This window comes from Cyphomyrmex costatus, unplaced genomic scaffold (genome assembly GCF_001594065.2).
Source record: "Cyphomyrmex costatus isolate MS0001 unplaced genomic scaffold, Ccosl1.0 scaffold499, whole genome shotgun sequence".
NCBI lineage: Eukaryota > Metazoa > Arthropoda > Insecta > Hymenoptera > Formicidae > Cyphomyrmex > Cyphomyrmex costatus.
In genome coordinates this window covers 267,591-289,526 of record NW_017279259.1, presented here as the reverse complement: position 1 = coordinate 289,526, position 21,936 = coordinate 267,591, and the positions used below count along the sequence as shown (strand labels likewise).

Here is a 21,936-nt window from a genome sequence, read left to right as displayed (position 1 = left end):
ATACCGATGAGTGGTTGAGTAGAATAGAATGATATAAGTAATTTTCTTCGTTTCGGAAAGCACTGGTAAAGTTTAGGAAAAAAAAAAAACGAATATTTTATTAACGTTTAACTAATAAGAAAATATGTAACATTTTACAACGTATTATATATACGTGAAAAAGTTCGATAGTTAAGAAATTTACACCAAGCTGTTATTTTTACTATCCTATATTAACCGAGTGTTATGAAATGTGTATCAATTCGAGAAAAAAATAGCGACGACGGGAGTGGCAGAGAAAGAAAATCGATCGATTAATGGCGCAAATATTTATACTTATCTCGGATAAACCGAGTTAAGTGTTTTGAACTGTGAGTAAGCTGGCAATAAACTTCTCGAAGCAAAGTATCATCGCGTCGCGGACACCCCCCGGAGAGTTACGAGAATTGTTTATCGGTTCAGCAACTTCCGCGTTGAATCGACGACAAGGAAATAATTTTCTCAAGACGATATCGTCTAATTTTCGCGGTGAGTTCAAGAAACTCATCGCTTTTGTTTCAACCACGTCACGTTCGCGATCGTGCCCGCGTCGAAACAAATTAATCACGATGGTTCGCGCGCAACGTGAATATATCCTGCGCGCGAGATAGACGAGGTAGAGAATTTGCTCGGAATTAAAAACGTAATTTGCAATTACCTTGCTCGGCCATGCGCGGCGCAGGATGAACCTGGGGGCCGTTTCCATCGCCGCAGCCGCGTCCCAAATTTGTCAAAACTCGTACGTTTTCGGGCTTGAAACGAAGCGGGGCGTTCCGAAAAGTAACTAGCGCCGCGAATTATCGCGCTTTTGTGCGAGCGCGCGCAGTTTATTCATTCTCAGCTGACGTGATCGAGAGCAACGAATATAATTGCACGGCTCTGTTATACGAGATCCCGTTAAGGCCAACCTGCGCCACGACCGACCCGGCTCGTTTCCGCCGGGCCTCTCGCTATCATACGCTAGTTACGCTCTATTGCCAGGAACTCGGTGAGTGTATAATCGAATCTCGTCGCTCTTGATTAGGCCGTGATTACGCGAGGAGACGCGCTCGCGGCTGATGCGGCAAATATTGAATCTCGCCGCGCGGCAGAGCCCGGCACGCATAATCCGTCTCGTTTTCTCCGCGAACGGCGACACTTTAGGCGCTTCCGAACCGTCGTCGTCGCCAGTTATCCCCTTGAGTGGCTGGAGAGAACTTTATCCGCGACTTTCGCATCGCGAATTCTCCACGGCGTTACTCCTCAACGTTTAATCCTCCCGGTCTCTTCGCGCGCTTCTCCGCGCAATCGGCTTCTCTCCGCTTAGATAATATTCACGCTAGAATCCTGTCGCTTCTGTTCCCAATGAACGGAGACACGAAACGAATGAAGGGAACGAAACTTTCTAGCAGCACAACGATCAATTATACACAGCTGATTAACAGCACAAATATCGAATACGAACGAAAAGTATAGGTACTTCGGAGTTTAAACGCAATGTTTTCTTTACTAGTTCAGTCGAAACTGTCATAATAATGATAAAACGTGCTTTCAAAGTTTCGTATTATATCTCTCGGAATAATTAAGATACAATTTTTAATTGCCAGCAAAAATTTTATCACTTGGATGTTTCCAATCGCAACTCTTCTGTGCTGATTTAAAAATTGCAATAATAATGAATTCCTTATTTTGTCGCGCTATCATTATACGCGATGTTATGAATAATATTACCTTTTGTATACGTTATGAAACAGAGATACGCTGCGATGATTGCGGCGTATGTAACAAAACTTTGCTCGCGCGACAAGTTTCTTTATTAAATTTAGCGAAAGGCTACGAGCAATTTCGAGCGGGTCCGTTTTATTTGGCGACAAGAAATTCGAGCTCTCACGAAAGGCCGCCAGAATTGGCGAAGTTTGGAACGAACGGGTTACAAGAGCCAGCCATGCTTGTACAATGGGCTCAAGCTAATTTAATTATGAATCAACGCCATTGACCACCTTTCCACCTCGCAATCTGCTCCATTTCCTCAATTTCCTTTCCTTCCGTTCGTACGGCCGTGGCCGACATTTTGCTTTTAACTTAATTTAGAAAAGATGCAAACTCAATTTGAAAAGATGCGATATACCCTCTATCAGTTAATAATAAGGGTACCCATCTAATTTTCTTATACAATTTGAAACGCATTGCCACGAATTACAAGTGAATCGAATAACTAAATGCATTTTCATCTGCGAAAATAATAGATGAATCAGATAACAGAGAGGAGCGGAAAGGAGGAGGACGAAAGTATGTACTGAGCAAGAAAGTATGTACTGTACATACACATACGTGAAAATCTGACGTGGTATATTTCGAATCGCGCTATCGTTCCCTCTTGTTTCTTGCCTTTGTTTCCGGTCTCCATCTGTATCGCGTCGCCGACAAAAAAAATGAGAATTTATCACGTCGAACGGGTGTAAATGTCCGCGGTGTGTTCCCTCTTTGCGTTCAACGAACACGGTAACGCGCCGGCAAATAGCAATAGCAGGTTTAATCGCGATACTTGTAGCGCGTTTATCTCACTCGATGGTCCATTAAATCCCATGGCTCCGGATAATATCGAGTTATGGCTGACGAACCGCGGAATGCGCGCATCAGCGATTCCCTGGCGCATTGCGAATTACATGCTGAAATCGAGGTCGAGACTCGGGGCTTCGTTTCGATTCGACGCTACCGCGACGATCGCGCTAAGCTCCTTCGTGACCTCGAATCAAGAGGCGCGACGGGCAAAATAGAGCTTTTGCCGTTTGCGATGCTTCGCGAAGGACATATGTAGACACGCGAGGCCCTGGTCTAGTGGGTCGTGTCCTTGTAGCTAGATCCTCTCCTAAATTTCGTGATTTTACGGTCCGCGAAGTCGAAGCCACCTCGTAAAATATCTGCGGCGATGGAAAGTCGGACAGGATAAGAAGGCACAACCCCTGGATAGGGCAGGAGGCGCGACATCGGGCACGAGATGTAGCGCCAGTAAAAGCTAGGCAGGAACAGGAGAAATAAAGAGAGAGAGATAGAGAGAGAGAGAGAGAGAGCCGTAGAGTTATCTTTCAATCTACTCCGAAGCCTATTTTTGTTCGGCGAGGTCGCAAGCCAGTTTCTCTCTCTCTCTCTCTCTCTCTCTCTCTCTTGTTTTAAAATTCAGATTCACAACTTTTGCTTAAACGTCTAGTGGATATAGACCGACGACTACATTCCGACTTTTCAGTTTTCAGTTCAAGCACAGTATATCTCGCGTCTCGCGAAACTCGCGCGAGATATTCCAAAAATTCGCGAGGGCGCGTAAATTCAATCATTACTGCTATTATAAATTACTGTTATAAATTGTGCAATATTGCCAGTTTCATATAATTGATTGTTCACTTCGAAAGCTGTACAGGTAGTAATGTCGAGTTATGCTAATTTCTAAATGAGCGAAGCATGGAAATAATTTCGGATGCGGGCTTGCAAGTAAGAAACTTCACTTCATACTGGTATTGAAACGGCAAGGAAGCTCGCACGTAGGCTCGAAACTCTGTCATAAATTTTCGTCTTTTCTTCAAATCGGCCTCGTCACTAACGCCAGAGGAAAAGTTAGATAAGTACAGGAGAAATAAACAGCCCCGTATAGAGCTGATCTGTGAGGACTTCGGGTCCTCGGCCGCGATGTAATTCCGATGAGTTAAGTTTATGAAATTTGCCACGACAGCGGGATATATCAACTCGATCGATGGCTAATGTTATGATCGACACACATCGATATAATAAACAATTTAACATTGTTTACAGGAAGATACATCTTAATGGAAAATAAATGTCGCCGGGGACGATCGTTGTTTTAAACCAAACGTTGCGGCAATTACGGGGAGAAATAGAGTGATGTAATAAATAACACGATACTGCACCAATCCCTCGTACACTTGTATTAATGTAACCGCGATCGCGCTTTTATTATATTAAAATCAATTACGTTAATAATCTGCATTAATTTTGCTGATCGAAATAACTAATGTAACGCGTTGTATTATAAAAGAACACATTTGCGTGCTTGCCGAAATAATGTAAGCTTATTGTAACATATTGATGTAATTATTTAGGCATTTATTTCACTGGCAACGATACTTCATTTCACGAAAAAAATTTCCATTGATTCGAGCATATATTTAGCAATGTATTAAAAATTGCAAATATATTAAAAAGCATTTCTGTAAATATAATACATACTACATCATTCTTTCTAATTCTGTGTGTAATCGGCTACGAACTCTCTTGTTTAAAAACCGACAAAAAACGATTCCAAAATCAGACTAATGAGAGTCACCATGGTTATTGAATGGTATGTGAATTCCATTTATTAATAATATGAACGTTTCAACTCAACTTTGGAGTCATCCTCAGCATACAAAATTTCCTCTTAATATGTGTTTGAAAAGAGTCACATTCAAACTGACAGATCTGATGTACGATCTAATGACCTGCAGATAAGTTAAATTCTATTACTATTATATTCCAAAAAGAAAAAACAGTAACTCACCTCAAACATCAAAGAGCTTTATAACAGAAATCAATTAGATCAGAAATCAATATAATTCTGAATATCATCTTTCTCTTTTTCAAGTAAAATAATGTGATCGATGGGGAATACATATAGAGCGCCGAGAGCCAAAATCGTTCGAGGTACGTCGCGAGAGAATCAACTCGGAAGGTTTATGATTGCCTCGCATGTCGGAGCGCGAACTCTCATGGACAAGGATTTTCGACGGATGCAACGGGTGTGTAAAATGTCCTAGCAGGAGTTCCCGGTTCTCGGCTGGAGCCATTCGGGACGGGTCTCGCCGATAAATAAGCTTGACCGTGGGGTGTCATATTTCTTTGTCGCGCCGTTGCGCCAACGCGCTATCTCGCGGCGCACGGCGCGGATATTATTTACGATCCGCTCGGGGGAGATTTATTATGAAATTGATTTCCCGCACGGCCGATCGGATTAATTTTCACTTTCGAAATGCGCGCGAGCGCCGATTGGCTGCCGTTTGTTTTGCACGAAATAGGACGGACGCGCGAAATTCATCGGTTCTGTTTGGTGTCCCTTCTGCGCGAGTTGATAGGATGAATTTCCGATGAACGTGTAATGAAAAACATCCACGACGTGGAAGAATTGCAACGCGCGAATGTTGTAACGCGATCCGCCATTGTCTTCAGAATTCGCTAAGAGCATCTCAGCAGTTTGCACGCAGCGCAATAGAGCTGGGGAAAAAAATACCAGTATAAGAAACAATAGCCGTCAGAGAAGATATTAAATGAGCGTTAGATGGAAAAAGAAAATGAATTTTATATATTCACTGTAATTTATTTTATTATCTATTTTTTAACTCATGTGCGATGTATAACTGGCATTGAAATGAGTTTTGCTGTTGCTGAAGACAAGAACGACGATGATGCTCTGCGGCGACAGACCGCGTCCATTGAAACAAAGACCACCTGTGAACGCGTCATTAAGTCTTCATTTAATAGCTTGACTCCTCGAGATCACGCAAGAAAGCGTGTATTTTTAAGGGCTCATTAGTCTAACGAGCACTTAGCGCGTATTAGACGCAAGAAGCTTTCATTATCGTTCGTCGCCACTACGAGTCATCTCGACAAGAAGCCCGATGCGGTGTTAGATATCCGTAGCACGCAATGCTTACAGGAAACCTTAGAAAACCTGGCCTTTTAAGATACTACCGTCTACAACAGCACATATCTCGGTTAACTATATGATTGCTAATGTCGCGATTACGGATCGCAGCTTCGTCACTGTTATCTACTTCATAGGTGGATTGTGACAGCCGTAGGATGATAATCTTTGACAAAGAAAACGGATAATGACGCTTAAGATGTACACCAACGACTCGACACTTATCCCGCTAATGCTTCATCGTTCCTCGCGTAAATACTAGTCGCCTCGTTCATCTTGCTGAGGGACGACGTTGTGCTAAGTCGTCGTCATATCGTTGAGAGCGAGAGAGCAGCACCGAAAAGAGAAAGAGAGAGAAAGAGCGAGAGCTAGAGTGTGTGTGTGAGAGAGAGAGAGGGAGAGTGCAAGTAAGGTATGAAGCAGTTCGTTGAATGAAATTTGCAATGGAAATTTAATCTGACTCGATTCGTCTCGCGTAGCCAGCAGTCCTCTCCTTAACGCCAGTCATTGTTATGTTTTGCGGAATTTTCGACAGGGAATTGTGCGCCCCGGGAAAAGAACGCAGCAATATCGCGCCGAGCAGCGTCTGTCTTTCTCGCTTCTCAGCCAACTCGCTGTAATTATGTATTCCGCCGAGGGATGATGGACTCGTCTGAATATCATACAGCCAAGAAATATGTAGAGTAAATCATCATCATTTAGCAAAATAATAGGATGCATCTGACGGTTTTATTGTTTTCATTGATAAAAAAAGAAGTTATGTTACCACCACGCGTACAAATAAGATAATTGAACAACATCTCTGATTTGTGATACGAATCTTTCCGTATTTGTTTAACAAACACTGGTTTAAATGGAGTTCATTGAATAATTTCTCGTATATTTGAAATTAGTATACTAAATTAGTTAAATTATTAAACTATTAAATTTTTATAACAATCGGTACAAAAAGTTGATAAATCTTGCTACACCTTTTTAAATTGATTATTATCGATGATATTAATGTTTCCTAACGGAGAAGAAATATAAATAGAATAAAATATCATTCGGAAATCTTCTATAATACGTATTCGTATAAATTATACGAAATACGAACAAAATCCTCAAAAAATAAATAAATTAATTAATAATATGCGCTGATATTAAAAGATTTAGCGACACATCCCATAATGCCGAAAGTTTTCACTAGCTACAACTTGAAATTCTCGTTAAAACTGTCGTGCAATATACTATTTAGATAGCACCGTGGCTCGAGTTGCTGCCTCTCCTCGCCGTTTACCGAGCAAGCCACTTAAATACAACATCGCCAGTGATTATGCAAAATCCCTTTACCTGGAAAAATCGCGAGAGACGTTTTTCCGCCAGTCGACCCAAAACCTGCCTAACTCATCTTGGAAGTAATTCAGAGTGGACCTTGTACTTTCGCAACATGGAATGGAAACACAAACGTTTACCAAACGGGATGTGACACTTTAATGTACCTTTATCACTCTACGAATTAAATTCCCAACTGAAAGAGCACTATTGAGAGAAATTTTGAATTTGTTGTACAAAATCACGTATAGATTCAAAAGTTTTTTTTACATCGCCAATGTATGATCGTGTTGCGTTTCTGCCACTTAAAATACTCAGTACCTATTTAGTCTTTTATCGCTAAATTTATTCATTCCTTCCTCGCTGTTATCTTCTTATCAATTACAGTTGAATGTAAGAAGCATTTAAATTTCTCACTGTATCTTATTTTAGTTGACGTTTATGGAGCAATAATATAAGCTTTAGATATTTAGCTTTCATTCAAACAATTGAAAACGTCAACCGCGATTACTTTTTCCTTCGGAAGAACCAGCACGGAATATATCCTTTCTAGATGCAGAACGCAAATGCTCTTTCTATTCGACAACAGCACGATCAGTGCCCTTGGGATGCACTTTATCGTACCAGAAAAACGTTCGCTTCTCTAGGCGAGGAACTCGATTCGTTCCATTAGTACGTGGTCAAACATTTTTTCCACGTTTTTCTTTATTCACGATTCAAGATAAGTGCTTGCAAATAGCAATTAAAGCACATCATGTTGCATTGCACAAAGAACTATTTTTCTACAAATTATGTAATAAGTTTCAACACTTTTTTTTTCGACTACTATAAATCATTAAGAAATTACATAAACAACCTTCCTAGTTCCTTATTTCTCTATAATAATTATAAATATATATTACAAAGCCAAGCAACCTTTATTTCGATGTCGTTTATAAATTTGCTTCTCGTACGTTTTGATTCTAGTTTTGAGTCATCTTCAGCGAATCATTGGAATAAAATATAGGGTTTTTTACATCTTCTAAATACACACAATATACATTGGTATAACATAGATATAATACATGTCAACAACTACACTAGTTTTAAGTTTGACCGATATTATTTTGTAATTTGAATTTAATAAGTAACCGATCTTCAGACATCAGAGGTTCGTTTTATGTGCTCTCATTTTACTTTATTGACACTATTTTATTAATTGACGATTATGATGTTTGTGATATTTGTTAGGACGCAATAGTGGTGGAGGTGAGTCAAATGTCTAAATCAAATTATTATTATATTCAGTTTACTTAAGAATTCAACAATTTTTTAGCTTGAGTTTTTTCATCACCATTAGCATACTAACTAACTGAGTATGAGGCTCATCTCACGATTGTTACAATTGTAGGAGATTATGAATTTAGAAGATGCAAAATCTTATATTTTATTCCAATGATTCGCCGAAGATGACTTAAAACTAGAGTCGAAACGTACGAGAAGCAAATTTATAAACGACATCGAAATAAAGGTTGCTTGGCTTTGTAATATATATTTATAATTATTCGCAAATTATAACCAGCGGTTGACTTACATTACCTGTCATATTTGTTTTTAATTTATTCATTAATTTGTATTAATTCATGAGTCGTTAACCAAACTTAATAGGTTTGTGCTATTTTATTTATTCTTTTGATAAAAAATAGATTTCACGACACATTTTCATAAAAACTTCATTGAAAACAAAAAGTTAGAGTACACAGTGACAAACGAAATAAGATGGAGATAATAATATTAAACATAATATAATAAAAATACATTATAAAATATATAAATAATATAAACAATACAAAAATATTAATATTATTCCCACACATGGTAATACACATTAAAAAAAAATTCTAAAATGTTATCCGAGATATGAGGAAATAAGAAAACATTACACTCTTGCAACATCAAGTATTGTTTATTTAAAAAATGTTAAACAATCAGAGCTGCCAGATCGGCCACATGGTCACACATAGGCACAGTGATACATTTTCGGAAAAAATTCTAAAATGTAATCTGAAACAACAGGAAACCGAAATGCGTGTGACCTATAACCGATCTGGCAGTTAATCGTTTAATATTTTTAAAATAAACAATAGTGGGCTTTATATTTAAAAGTGTAATGTTTTTTAATTTTTTTTACGTCTCAGATAACATTTTAAAATTTTTTTTGAAATGTTATTTTATGAATATGGGAATAATATCAATATTTTTGTATTGTTTTCATATTATTTATACATTTTATATTGTATTTTTATTATTATTTTTAATATTATTATTTTCATCTCGTTTCGTTTGTCACTGTGTACTCTGATTTTTCTTCTATAAATTTTTTATGAAAATACATCCATAAAATATATCTTTTACAATTCGGGGCCTCGCACTACTATTCGTCCCTGGCTTCTCGGAAGTGGCCGTTAGCTTTGGCGTCATGAGATATAATCTAATGAATTTATATTACGTAAAATAAGAATTTATGTATTATCTGTAATTATCCGCGTATGTACATATAATGTGTAAATTACACACACATATAGTATACATACAAACATGTCCTTATGTACAAATTATAACATCGTTCAAAATAAACGAACTTTGCTTCGTTACGTAATTCTTCGTTCGATAGATCCAATTAGTCTAGTGTTGTAAGATGAAATTAGCCACAAATAGTACGTAATTTTTGAACATGATAATACATGAAAAATAAAAAAGATAAATCTTTTTACATATCCAAAATTTCTGTTTTTACATTTCTAATTTTAAATAGTCAGTAGATATATGGTAAATAAATTTTCTTTTGTCAATACTTAACAATATTTGTAATTTTTTACGTATTATAAAAAAATAAAATTTTGCATAAATATTTGATGTGCTTTATATTCTCTTTCCAATTAGTTTTTAAAGTATATCTATATATTTATTCAGTAATAAGTAATAAAATAGTAATTAAATTTCGTAAAAACATACATATATGATATTTCATACGATTCTAATAATTTTATAGTATGTACTTATCAAACATATTTAATTGAATTTATCTGTCGTTTATCACAACAGATTAGCTCTGTGAAAAACATTGACTATAAATATAATGCACTGCAATCTGCACTGGTAGTGTCATGTGAACAGCGATTGAGTAGTGACTCAGTGAGCGTTACTCGTGCTGGACAGACGTACTGAAGAGCGTACGTAAAGCTTGCAAGTCATCCAACAAATTGCACATCACACAACTAAAAATGTCCCACGACGAAAATTTACAGAAATGGATCAAAAATGTAATGTCAAAGATTATTGAACGTTTCGGTTCAAACGTCGATAAAGCTCAGTACGAGATAACCGAGTCCACCGACATTTGTATGTCCATTATGTATTACATGTGCGTCAAGTTTAAAAATAGACTGACGGGTCAGAATGAAGAACATTCTATAATATTGAAGAGACCTAAGCAGTTAGAAGTCTGGAGACAGATGTCTGGCAGCGACTTGCAATTTCACAACGAAATATTGTTTTACCAGACGTATGCCCGACCGGACGACAATTTTCCGAGATGTTTCTACGTCGACGAGAAGCCACCTGTGGACTCGGTAATTGCTCTGGAGAACGTCAGTAAACGAGGATACTGTCCTTATTCATATAAATACGATGTTCCGTTAGAGTACACATTAGCGGCGATGCGCGAGATGGGACGCTTCCACGGCAAAGGATACGTCATGAAGGAATTACAGAAGGAAAAGTTCTTCAATATCGTGGAACAGTTTCAAGAGTCCAGGTTCGAGAAGTCAAACGAGACATTTAAACTTCTTGTCGATTCTCAGGCGATGCGAGCAGTGGAATATCTTCGCAGCCACAACTATGACGCGGTTTTCTGCGACAAAATGGAAGCTGTACTCTCGAATGCATACGACCAAGTGCTGATGAAGATAGTTAAACCGCTAGAACCTTTATCCACATTATGTCACGGCGATTTTACATTGAATAACGTTCTCTTCAAGATGGAAGATAATGGACGACGAAGTGCGATGCTGATCGACTTTGCAATGTGTATGTATTCGACTCCCGTCGTTGATCTTTCTACGTGCCTTGGTTTGTGCTGCTGGCATGAAGCGATGAAAGACAAGTTTTTCGATGTAATGCGTGCTTATCACGACGCGTTGAAAGAATATCTGTTAGAAGCTGGCATTTGGAATGTCGAAAAGTACTCGTACGATGTTTTCTTTGACGATTACAAGAGAGGCGCTCTTTTTGGTTACCTTATTGCATCTTTTTTCTTACCAAAATTGATGGGACACTCCTCTGTAGATGAAAAACAAATAATAAACATGAGTATAACAGAATTTTGTGAGTTACTCAAGCTAGATGGCGGAGACGAAGTGTCTAAGATGTTAGCTGATATATTGTTATATTTAAGGGACATTGGTTGCTTAGAACAATTTTTATAATTGCGTAACATTGATTTACATTTGTATACTATGTGTACTATGCAAAATACACATAGAATCAGTATTAATGCATATAATATCACTAAACTGCAGTAATTATAGAGTACCTAAATAATATTATATATAGAATAAAAAGGATAACAAACGTACGCAATGTAAATAAAAAACGAGTTTCTTTGTACAAATACATATAATCTTTGTACGTAAATATAACTTAGCGCCGAGACGCTACCGTGTCTCCAGATGTATAAATAAGAACGTATATTTTTAATTCACATTTAAAAATATTTCTTATTTCTTTCGTCATTTTCCATTTTAATAATTAATTTTTGATGTTTTTTTTAAACTGTAAAGAGTCTGCAATTCAATTACTTCGTTTTATTTATTTATTTAATAATCATATGATGAGGCAGTTTTTTATCGGAAGAATTTTTTGTTTCTGAAGAAGTCTCAATCACTTAACCAATGTAAGGTATCATTAATTTGTATATGATCAAAAAATGAAATACAATATACTTCACACATCAAGATGATTCGCGATAGCTCTTATATATCCTGTTGTTAAGGATTGCATTCAGTCGATCAACTACATTAGAATAGTTGATTTGTCGAGGTTTTATTCATCGGAGAATTCTTAACATCCACAGTGGAACATCCACTGCGTATCTATTTTATTTTTATATTTTTGATGTTGAAGATCTGAAGATCTCAATATAGAAGCCGAAACATGTAATTCTAATGGCAATATCATATTATATTGTTAAGAACATCAATCTTCTATTTTATCTTTGTATGTAATAAAAATTTTTTTTTTAATTTGACATATAAGATTAGTTTTAATTTTTCATTCTTATGCCCTTTATTCATTTTTAAATTTATATATCCTGTTGTATTATCATATTATTATAGTGATAGTCATACACTCTTGGTTACTTATTCAATCGTTTTTAATTTCATTACTTATTCTTTTATTCATTTCTATATTCTATTTTTGTATTTTTTATTAATCCCCTAAACCACAAAACACACACATGCACACACACACACACACACACACACACACACACATTCCATCATAACAAAGATATTCATGTGATGTCAACAACATTTTATCATATTTTTAACTATATCTTCATAATACTCCAATCATGATTTCTGTTATCATTTGTATATACACTCACTATTTATCTTTGCGATATTGATAAAAAAAATTATCAAACCGATGATCCGCGTCATAAAAACAAAAATTTGCTTGAATGAATTTTTCTTTCTTTACAGATCTTTATTTAAAATTTCGAAAATGTTAATCAAAATGAATAATCACAGCTAAACAAGATTTTAACCAATTTTTCTATGTATAAAAGTATTTATTATATTTGTATAGAACCGACAATTTTATTTTACTATACATTTTGCGATTAATATTCTTTTACTTTTTACAACAATATACTAATAATTAAAAATATCATTATACATATTCCAATAATTATGCAATTTTTCTGTAAAATAAATTAAGTAACAATTCCATAATCATAATATTGCATTTACAGTTACATTTATAAATTTGCATACAAAACCGAATTTGTATGTTTTGTACGTATGTTATTTATACATAATTAGAATAAAATAATGTTTATTTGTAAATATATTCTTTTTTTCATATTATATTTATAATATCGAATATAATCTCTCTCTCATATTCATAATATTAAACATAATTGCATTTATTATATAATACCATAGATGTAATTTTTTCACTCTAATATTTTCAGAGAAACAGAACTTAAAAATGTATTGCAATAAGGATATACAGTTTCTGAGCTATGGCGTAGTAAAAGAAAATAGCGCCCGGCTGGATCTCCCCCTTCTCTTATGCCATCTTTACTATACCATTGATGATAACAGCAATATAATAGATTAATTAACCGATAGCTCTTTCAATTTATTGGACAAAATTTTTATTTCGCACTTTGTTTCTTCGCCCTCTCATATACAACGTTCTTGCAAGTCACATAAAAAATAAACAACATTTAAATTTTCAATAAGCTTGAAATAAATTTATTTTTTAAATAATTCAATTAAACTGCACAAAGTAACGCATTAATAATAAGAGAGAAACACTGTTTTTTAATTCTATGCCAAAAACTATGGCAGCATTGAGTGAAAGAAGCGCTGATAATAAGTCTCATAGATTAAACGTTTCAGCTTAGAGGAAAAAAAATGTGTTTGCTTTACATTGTTTTTACAAGCAATAAAATTTTCCTTTATAAACTTATTTCTACAGCAAAAAAGTTGATTTTATAAAGGCTAACAATTTTAGTTACTCTTCTTTTATCTTTTGCTTGAATAATCGAGATAATTTAAATTTATTCCCTTTTTTACAAACAAATCTTCCTAAATTCTTCCTTGTACCGAGGAATTAAGTGCTCGAGATGATCTGTTATAAAGTCTCCCATTCATCGAATCATTTGTTGGATACATCTTATCTATACGCAAGACGAGTAATCAGTTGAATGGTTAATATTATAAAGGCACACAGTATCATTTGGGCAACTCACGAATATAGTTTACGGACTCGTTTTGATACATTAAAATCGATCGAAACAGTTCTCACGTCGCAAAATGACTAAAACGTCGCATGTTGAAGACAAATGGATAAAAGAGATAATAATGATAATTATTGAAAATCTCGGATGAAGCACGACATGAACTTAGCGGATTCACCAACTACATTATGTCTATACAGTACTATTTAAATGTAAAGTTTAAAAACAAGAAATGTCACAGCGAGGTACTTCCTATAATATTGAAAAGACCTACGCAGTGTAAAAGTAGTACATCGCTGAATATTGTACTGATTACCAGTTCCATAATAAGATCCTGTTCTATCAAATGTACGTTCAAGCCCGGTGAACATTTTGCGAAATGCTTCTACGCCAATGAACGACTTCGATTCGGTGATCGCCTTAGAAAATATCAGCAAACAAGGATACTATCCTTGTCCATATATGTATGATATTCCACTGGAATATACATTGGCGGCGATTCGTGAGATGGGACGGTTCCACGGTAAGGGATACGTCATGAAAAGAGCGGCAGAGCGAAAAGTTCTTCGATATTGTGAAACGAATTCGAGAAATTAGATACGATGCGACGATGTATGAATGGATGAATTTTATCGATATAATTGCAACACGAGCGGTGGAATATCTTCGCAATCATGATCACGTTTGCGATAAAACGGAAGCTTTACTCTCGCAAGCGTATGACAAAGTGATGATGAAGACGGCGGAGCCGCGGGAGTCATTGTCCACATTGTGTCATGGCGATTTTACATTGAGCAATATTCTTTTTAGTGATGCACGAAGACGAGACAAGACGATATTTATGATTTTTTACTAAGATAAGATCATATTTCTGAATCTAAAAGTATAATCCAATCAGTGCAAACAAAACTTCCAACAGTTGCAAAATAAACTTTCTGCTGAACGCAATTAATTGGAAAAAGGAAGGCAGCATAGACGATTGGGCGCGTGCATAAGGGTACGTTTCCACTGAGCACGTCACGACGTCACGCGTTGCGTCGTCCATCGTGTCACGACGCGTCGCGAAAAAGAGAAGTTTATAATATTATAATAAAATTGTATTGATTTTATTTCATTGCAATAACACGATATAGATTAATATAGATTATAATATAAAATAGTAATACTCCATATATCAGTGAAAACATTTATATTCATTTATATAAGTATGAATAATAAGCCACTAAACGTAATTAAAATTATTTCTATATTTTTTCTATTAGATGTTAATAGATCTATTAATTTGATATATTTCCAATATATTTATTTATTTGATATTCGATATTTTCGATATTCTTGAGCCGAGAATATTGATCTTGGAAAAGTAATATTGTCTCGTATCGAAATTTATTAAATCAATATTGTCTTGATATCGTCTTGATTTCGAGACAAGACAAGACAAGACAAGAATCTTGATGTCTCGAATATTGCATGCATCACTAATTCTTTTCAAAACGGAAAACGATAAATATGACGCATCGATTTCGCGCTTTGTAGATACTCGACTCCCGTCATTGACCTTTCTACGTGTAGTTGTTTGTGCTGTTCGAATGAACTGATAAAAGATAAATTCTTCGAAATAACACGAGTTTATCATGACGCTTTGAAGGATTATCTTCAGGAGGCCTGGCATTTCGAATATCGAGAAATACTCGTATAAGACTTCGCTGGACGATTACAGAAGAGGTGGTCCAGGATTACCACAAATCAGGGAAATAAGGGAAGTTAGGGAAATGTCGGGGAATTAAAAAAATGCGTCAGGGAAGTCAGGAAAAGTCAGGGATTTAGCACACTTGTCAGGGAAAATAAAATAGCTAAATTTAATAAAAGGTAAATAAATTTATATTGCCTTGTGCTGCTGTGATATTGATTTGGACTACCTTTTTCTTTTCGGAATTCGTTTTCTGAAGGAAATGTGCATCTATGTTACATTGCTGGTTCAACAAAATATTTACCATTTTCCGTATTACGATAAAAACACAAGAAACATTGCAAAATATGTATTATTCAAAGTCAGGAAAAATCTCAAAATTTTGTCAGTAAATCAGGGAAATGTCAGGAAATTTTACGATTAAAAAATTTGTGGCAACCCTGTGGTCTCTTTGGTTTCATCGTCGCATCCTTCTTTTTACCGATGACAAGAGGATATAATTAATACAGATGTTGAACAATTAAAATGCATGGAATTTACAGAAAGAGCGGAAATGCTGAAGTATTGCGGCGGAGACGAAATGTCTAAGATATTAGCTAACATGTTATTATATTTTGAAGGATCTTGGTTGTTTAACATATTTTTAACAACAATTTCGAGACGCGTAGATGCATAGATTATCATCAATCAATAATTATAAAGTATCAATTAAAAAAGATATATGTGTATGTTCACAGCATCTACATTATTTCTACGATTATTAACAACGTCCCTTTGCCAAGAATTATGTATGACATGCGCATAATGACATCCTATGTATTTTTACGTACAGTTCGAAGAGGCTATGGTTATTCTGTAACGTTTCTCTCCTACTTGATATTCCTATACAGCGAATCCATTTCACATAGATAATAGGTACTTGTACGTACATAAGAAAATCATAACAGTTAGAAGTCTAATGGATTACATTAGATATTTGTGATTCGGTGAGCGTCCAAAATATTAAGTATAGAAAAAAGACACATTTCTATATATAAATAAGTAAAAATATACCGTTATTAATAGATTAATCGATAGATTTAATTAATAGATAAGTTAGAGATATTAAATACTAAAATAGTTGTTTTATTTCAAATTGTGCAACAAAAAATCTTCCTCTGAAGAAAATATCCAACGTTAAAAAGAGAAATATAACTTTTTTACTTAAAAAGATACAATTTTATTATTAAAATTGAATTAATCATAATCCATCGTTTCAGCGTTTATACATATATTATCATTATACTGATTCTGTATCACCGCAGAAATATCACAGTCTGTCAGATCTTAAAATACATTATTTTGCATTTATATTTATAAGTAGGAAAAAGTTGCCGAATGCATACTGGTCGCCTAAATTGTACCTCATCAATATTTTATATTATTGCTTGATATATAGGCAATATATAGTAACAATAATATAAAATACATGAGAAATGAGTAATATAGACAAAAATATAATAGCCTATGTCTTGTTTAATGGATGCTAACGGCATTTTAATAAATCAGATATATCTGATATTAATTTTCATCAATTTATATAGCTGATAACGTAATCATCCAATTTCGCTATAATTTTTTGTATTTTTGTAGAAAGTTTATTGTAGAATGTTTTACATTCATTATATACACATATTTGCAACTATTATGAAGATTGAATCGATTTTTACAAAATCCACCAAGTTTTCTAAATCGTATCATTAAAAAATAAGACTGATAATTGACAGAAATGAAACTAATAATAATTGAAATAATAATAAAATTGATATGAGTACAAAAATGTCAAGAATGCAGAAATAATTATATTTGAACCAATTTACTTTAATGTCATTTGTCTTTACATTATTATTATTATTTATCAATTCTAAAATGCTTGATTATTTTTATTAAATAATTACATTAAATTAGACAGTTAATTATTAGGTATTTTTTTAATGATTTGGTATATTAATCTTACACTTTTAATTGTTTTTAATCACAAATTCAATACTTTCAAAGGAAATACGATTTCAAAGACCTATAGGTATATAGATGATTTAGTGTATATAACAAATTAATTTGTTATCGGTGAAAAGTTATTAAACATGTAATAATAAGTGTCCGAATACGCTATAATCTTCAATGTTAATTTACGTATAAAACCAAATGGAAACTATAATAAAAAATAACTCTCTCCTGTTGTAATTTTTTCAAAAAAGCAAAATGTGGAATATTTACAAAGAATCTAGTCATATAAATATATATTATAACAAAACAAGAAAATTAATTTTTCAAATTTCTTAAATAACAACAGTTCTTTAAAAGTATCGCTAACATTATAAATGTTTTATAAAATATTAAATATTCGCTAAATTTTTGTCACGCTTGCATTACGTTCTTCGTTAATCTCATGTTACAAACCAAAAAGATCATGTTCTTTTACATTGAGTCATTCAGTTTCCACAGTCATTCATTACTCTTCGTACGATTCCGTATTTCATCTACTTTCTTTCAGCTTTCTTTGAGTGGCCGCGTATTGTTCGCGAAAGCATCTTTCGTGACCCCGTTTTTTTTACATCTATTCGAACGCCACAGAAGAGAGACGGAGATGAACCGTTTAATCCTCCAGAGTGAAGCACATAAAAAGACATTAGTCTCTTATTTTTAAGTATTTTATCATTTTCTAAACTCACTTAAAAATAGAATAGAGATAAGCTATTAGATACCAACTTATATTTGATAACACCATTTATAACACCAAAAATACAATTTTAAAGTTAGATAATAATCTGATCGCATTTTATTGTATGCACTGTTTTAACAAATTTTTAACGCGATTTATTGTAAAATATTTTCTAAAAGTTTATCACTGTACGTATAACAATAATCCTGCGATAATTTTATCAAATTTTACAAAAATATTGCAAATCAAGTATTACACAATTTGTATATATCGTCGTGCATGCAATGTGGTATGCTGTATATTATATACACACGTTCTCTCAATTGCATAAGGAGGAATTTATATTTTATATGCTGAGGGGATATATATATAACTCCAAAGAAGAGTCGAAACGATACAGAATTAATGTTTTAATTTACCAATAAACGGATTATATCTCAATAACAACCGAGTCGACTCTCATTTGCCTGTTCTTGGGAACACCTTACTTCGTTTATATACACAAATATTGTATATTGTATACAATAATTATAATTAATCAGTTATAATTTATGATTCTTTAGATATGATTGTGAATTAATTACATACGCTATTTTCTTGCGTCGATATACGTGCGTGCTTTCATAGTATTATAATCTTTTTACTACTCCCACTTTCGACGATCTACTTTACGATCTTTATACATGGCAAAATTAGCTTCATTTATAATATCTCTAGGAAATAGGAGTGACAGTAGTGCATAAGTCGCAGTATAATCAAGATAACGAATCCGTCTGTGCAGTGCTTGCTAATGATTACGCGACATTTTAATAACACCGCTAATAAAATGTCTCGCACTGAAGACTTTGAGAAATGTAATAAAGAGGTAATATTAAAAATTATTGAGAATCTCAAAGAAAACGACGAAGTTCGATATGAGATATCCAAACAAGCCAATAATCTCATGTCAACCGTCTATAATATATACGTGAAGTTTAAGAACAGGACGAAGGATCGGAGTGAGGAATTTTCTATAATACTGAAGAAACCCACGCAGTTCGAATTTCTTAGACAGATAATTCGCAGCGACGTTCAATTTCACAACGAAATTATATTCTACAGCATGTATGCCCAACCAAATGAGAATTTTGCGAAATGTTTCTACGTCGATGAACGACCGCCTGCCGATTCAGTGATCGCTCTCGAGAACGTAAATGGACAAGGTTATTATTCTTGTGCGTGGCCATGTAAGTTCGACACTCCTTTAGAATATACATTGGCAGCGATGCGTGAGATTGGACGATTCCACGGTAAAGGGTATGCGATGAAGGAGCTACAACGCGAAAAATTTTTCGCTATCGTAGAACAGCTTCGAGAAATTAAATACGACAGAATGCTAAATAAAAAGAATATACTCTTTCTTAATTTGACCGCGACGCGAGCGGTGGAATATCTTCGCAATCAGGGTTACGATACGGCCTTTTGTGATAAAACGGAAGCCTTACTCTCGAATGCGTTCGATGAAGTAATGATGAAGACGGTGGAATCACGAGAGCCATTGTCTACGCTGTGCCATGGCGACTTCACATTGGACAATATTCTTTTCAAGATGGAAAACGATGGACAGTATCGAGCATTGTTGATCGACTTTGCATTTTTTAGATATACAACGCCCGTCGTCGATCTTTCCACATATTTATGTCTTTCTTGCTCGAACGAAGTGAGGAAGGATAAATTCTTCGAGATAATGCGAGCCTATCATGATGCGCTAAAGGAATATCTTCTAGAGGCTGACATTTGGGATAGCAAAAAGTATTCTTACGATGCTTTGCTGGATGATTACAAAAGAGGTAGTCTCTTCGGTTTCGTTATTGCATCTTATTATTTGCCAATATTAATGGGATACGTAAAGAAAAGAAATATAAAACGTATAGAAGAGTTTGAAAGCGAAGAAGCAGCAATACAAAACAAACAATTAGGCGGAGATAAGATATCTAAGATATTAGCTGATATGTTGCTACATTTGAGAGATCTTGGTTGTTTACAATATTTTTCACAATAAGACAATTTTATTTCACAACGTATATTGACCTTAGATTATTATAAATTAATAAGTGTAAACTATAAATAAAGTAAATTTAAGTAATTAACAAAATATCATGAATACATAATGTAGACATGAAAAGCGTTTCTGTATAGATTGTAATTGAATATACTGTAATAAACACATACATCTATTGTAAATCGATGTAATATAAATATATCTTTATATTATAAAAATATATGCTTTTAGAATATAACACTTTTTTTTTAGATTTAATTAAGCAGTAGTATGAAAAAAAGATGTTGATTTATTATCTATTATGAGTCAAAATCTTGTGTACCGTTTGAGATAAGAGTGTAACTTAATAGCATGTATGATATATATGTATATTATATATATAGCTCTGATAATAAAATAAGACTTATTCAAACTTATAAATCAATCCCATGACAGACAACAAAAAGCGTCTAAAATCTTCATAACATGTTTTTTGCGTCTAAAAGACGATTTAAAGACGTCTTAATGTCACAAATTTATACTTTGTGTTATTTGGGAATTCTTTGTTTGAAAAGAAATACAATTTTATTTTATTTTGTCTGTATAAATATGTATGTGTGTGTATATATACACATATACATACATACATCTAGATTTTATATACTATATTTTATATTCTAACAGTAGAAACAAACAGAACGAATGAGAGTACGGCGCGATAATCAGTATGCGAAGTAATAAAGTAAGAAATTTTATTACTCCTTCATTCTATAATTAGTAATGTAATCAATTATACTTTTTGTCTCTTTTTGGAGTACTTAGCAAATGCAAAGATTAATGTGCATCTCTCCTTTATATGTCAAATTTGAGTCACTAACAAATGGACAGATTTGATGTGGCAAAAATCCCAACAAATAAATAAGCCGTCTTGAAACTATGAATTAAAAATTATATAATTATTATACAAGTATCGTCGCAAGTATAAATGAGTTGGATAACAATTCTTATAAATATCATGCTTCCTTTTATATGATTTTTAATTTGATCCAAAGTTTCAAGACAGTTTCTTCATTTGTTGGAATTTTTGCCACGTCAAATCTGTTAATTTGTCGATGACTCAAATTTGACATATAAAGGAGAGAAACACATTTATTTCTGTATTATAATATTTACTGAGGAGGATTCCATAGAGAGACGAAACGTTCAATTACATTATTAATTATGGAATAAAGAGTTAATAAAATTTCTTACTTCACTACTTTACGTATTGATTACCGCGCCGTACTCTCATTTGCCTTATTGGTTTCTACTTTCTACTATTAGTTTCAATGTTTGAGAGTCCGTAACAAAATTACGTTTGGATTGGTTTAAATTTACTGTTTCAAATAAGTAAATTACGGAAATGAAACAACGTATATAAGAGGTGCGGTTGAAATTGGATCCCGCTTATATGTATACGCGACACTCAAAACGGACGTACTATTGCAGCAGTGTCCTCCCCCTCCCCCCCCCC

At 34.1% G+C, this 21,936-nt stretch overlaps 2 protein-coding genes across 7 annotated transcripts in view; one reads left to right on the top strand and one right to left on the bottom strand.

Annotated features, from left to right (window-relative positions):
• Positions 1–21,936, bottom strand: part of LOC108778255 (tyrosine-protein phosphatase Lar-like) — a 334,530-nt gene that overhangs the window by 123,546 nt on the left and 189,048 nt on the right. Inside the window, exon 1 of one of the 6 annotated variants that reach the window (XM_018545387.1) lies at positions 18,992–19,008. The exons of the other annotated variants lie outside the window; for them this stretch is intronic. The gene's annotated coding sequence lies outside the window, so the exon portion shown is untranslated. Of the gene's footprint in view, positions 1–18,991; positions 19,009–21,936 lie in introns of those variants that run through there. 6 annotated transcript variants of the gene reach the window in all.
• LOC108778254 (uncharacterized) lies at positions 19,138–20,457 on the top strand. Its single transcript, XM_018545380.1, has one exon. It carries the CDS (start codon positions 19,194–19,196, stop codon positions 20,442–20,444), a length of 1,251 nt encoding a protein of 416 aa, XP_018400882.1. The 5' UTR covers positions 19,138–19,193; the 3' UTR covers positions 20,445–20,457.

Bases quoted from the DNA above. Each gene is read 5' to 3' on its own strand.
- LOC108778254 (XM_018545380.1), top strand. From the start codon at position 19,194: ATGATTACGCGACATTTTAATAACACCGCTAATAAAATGTCTCGCACT.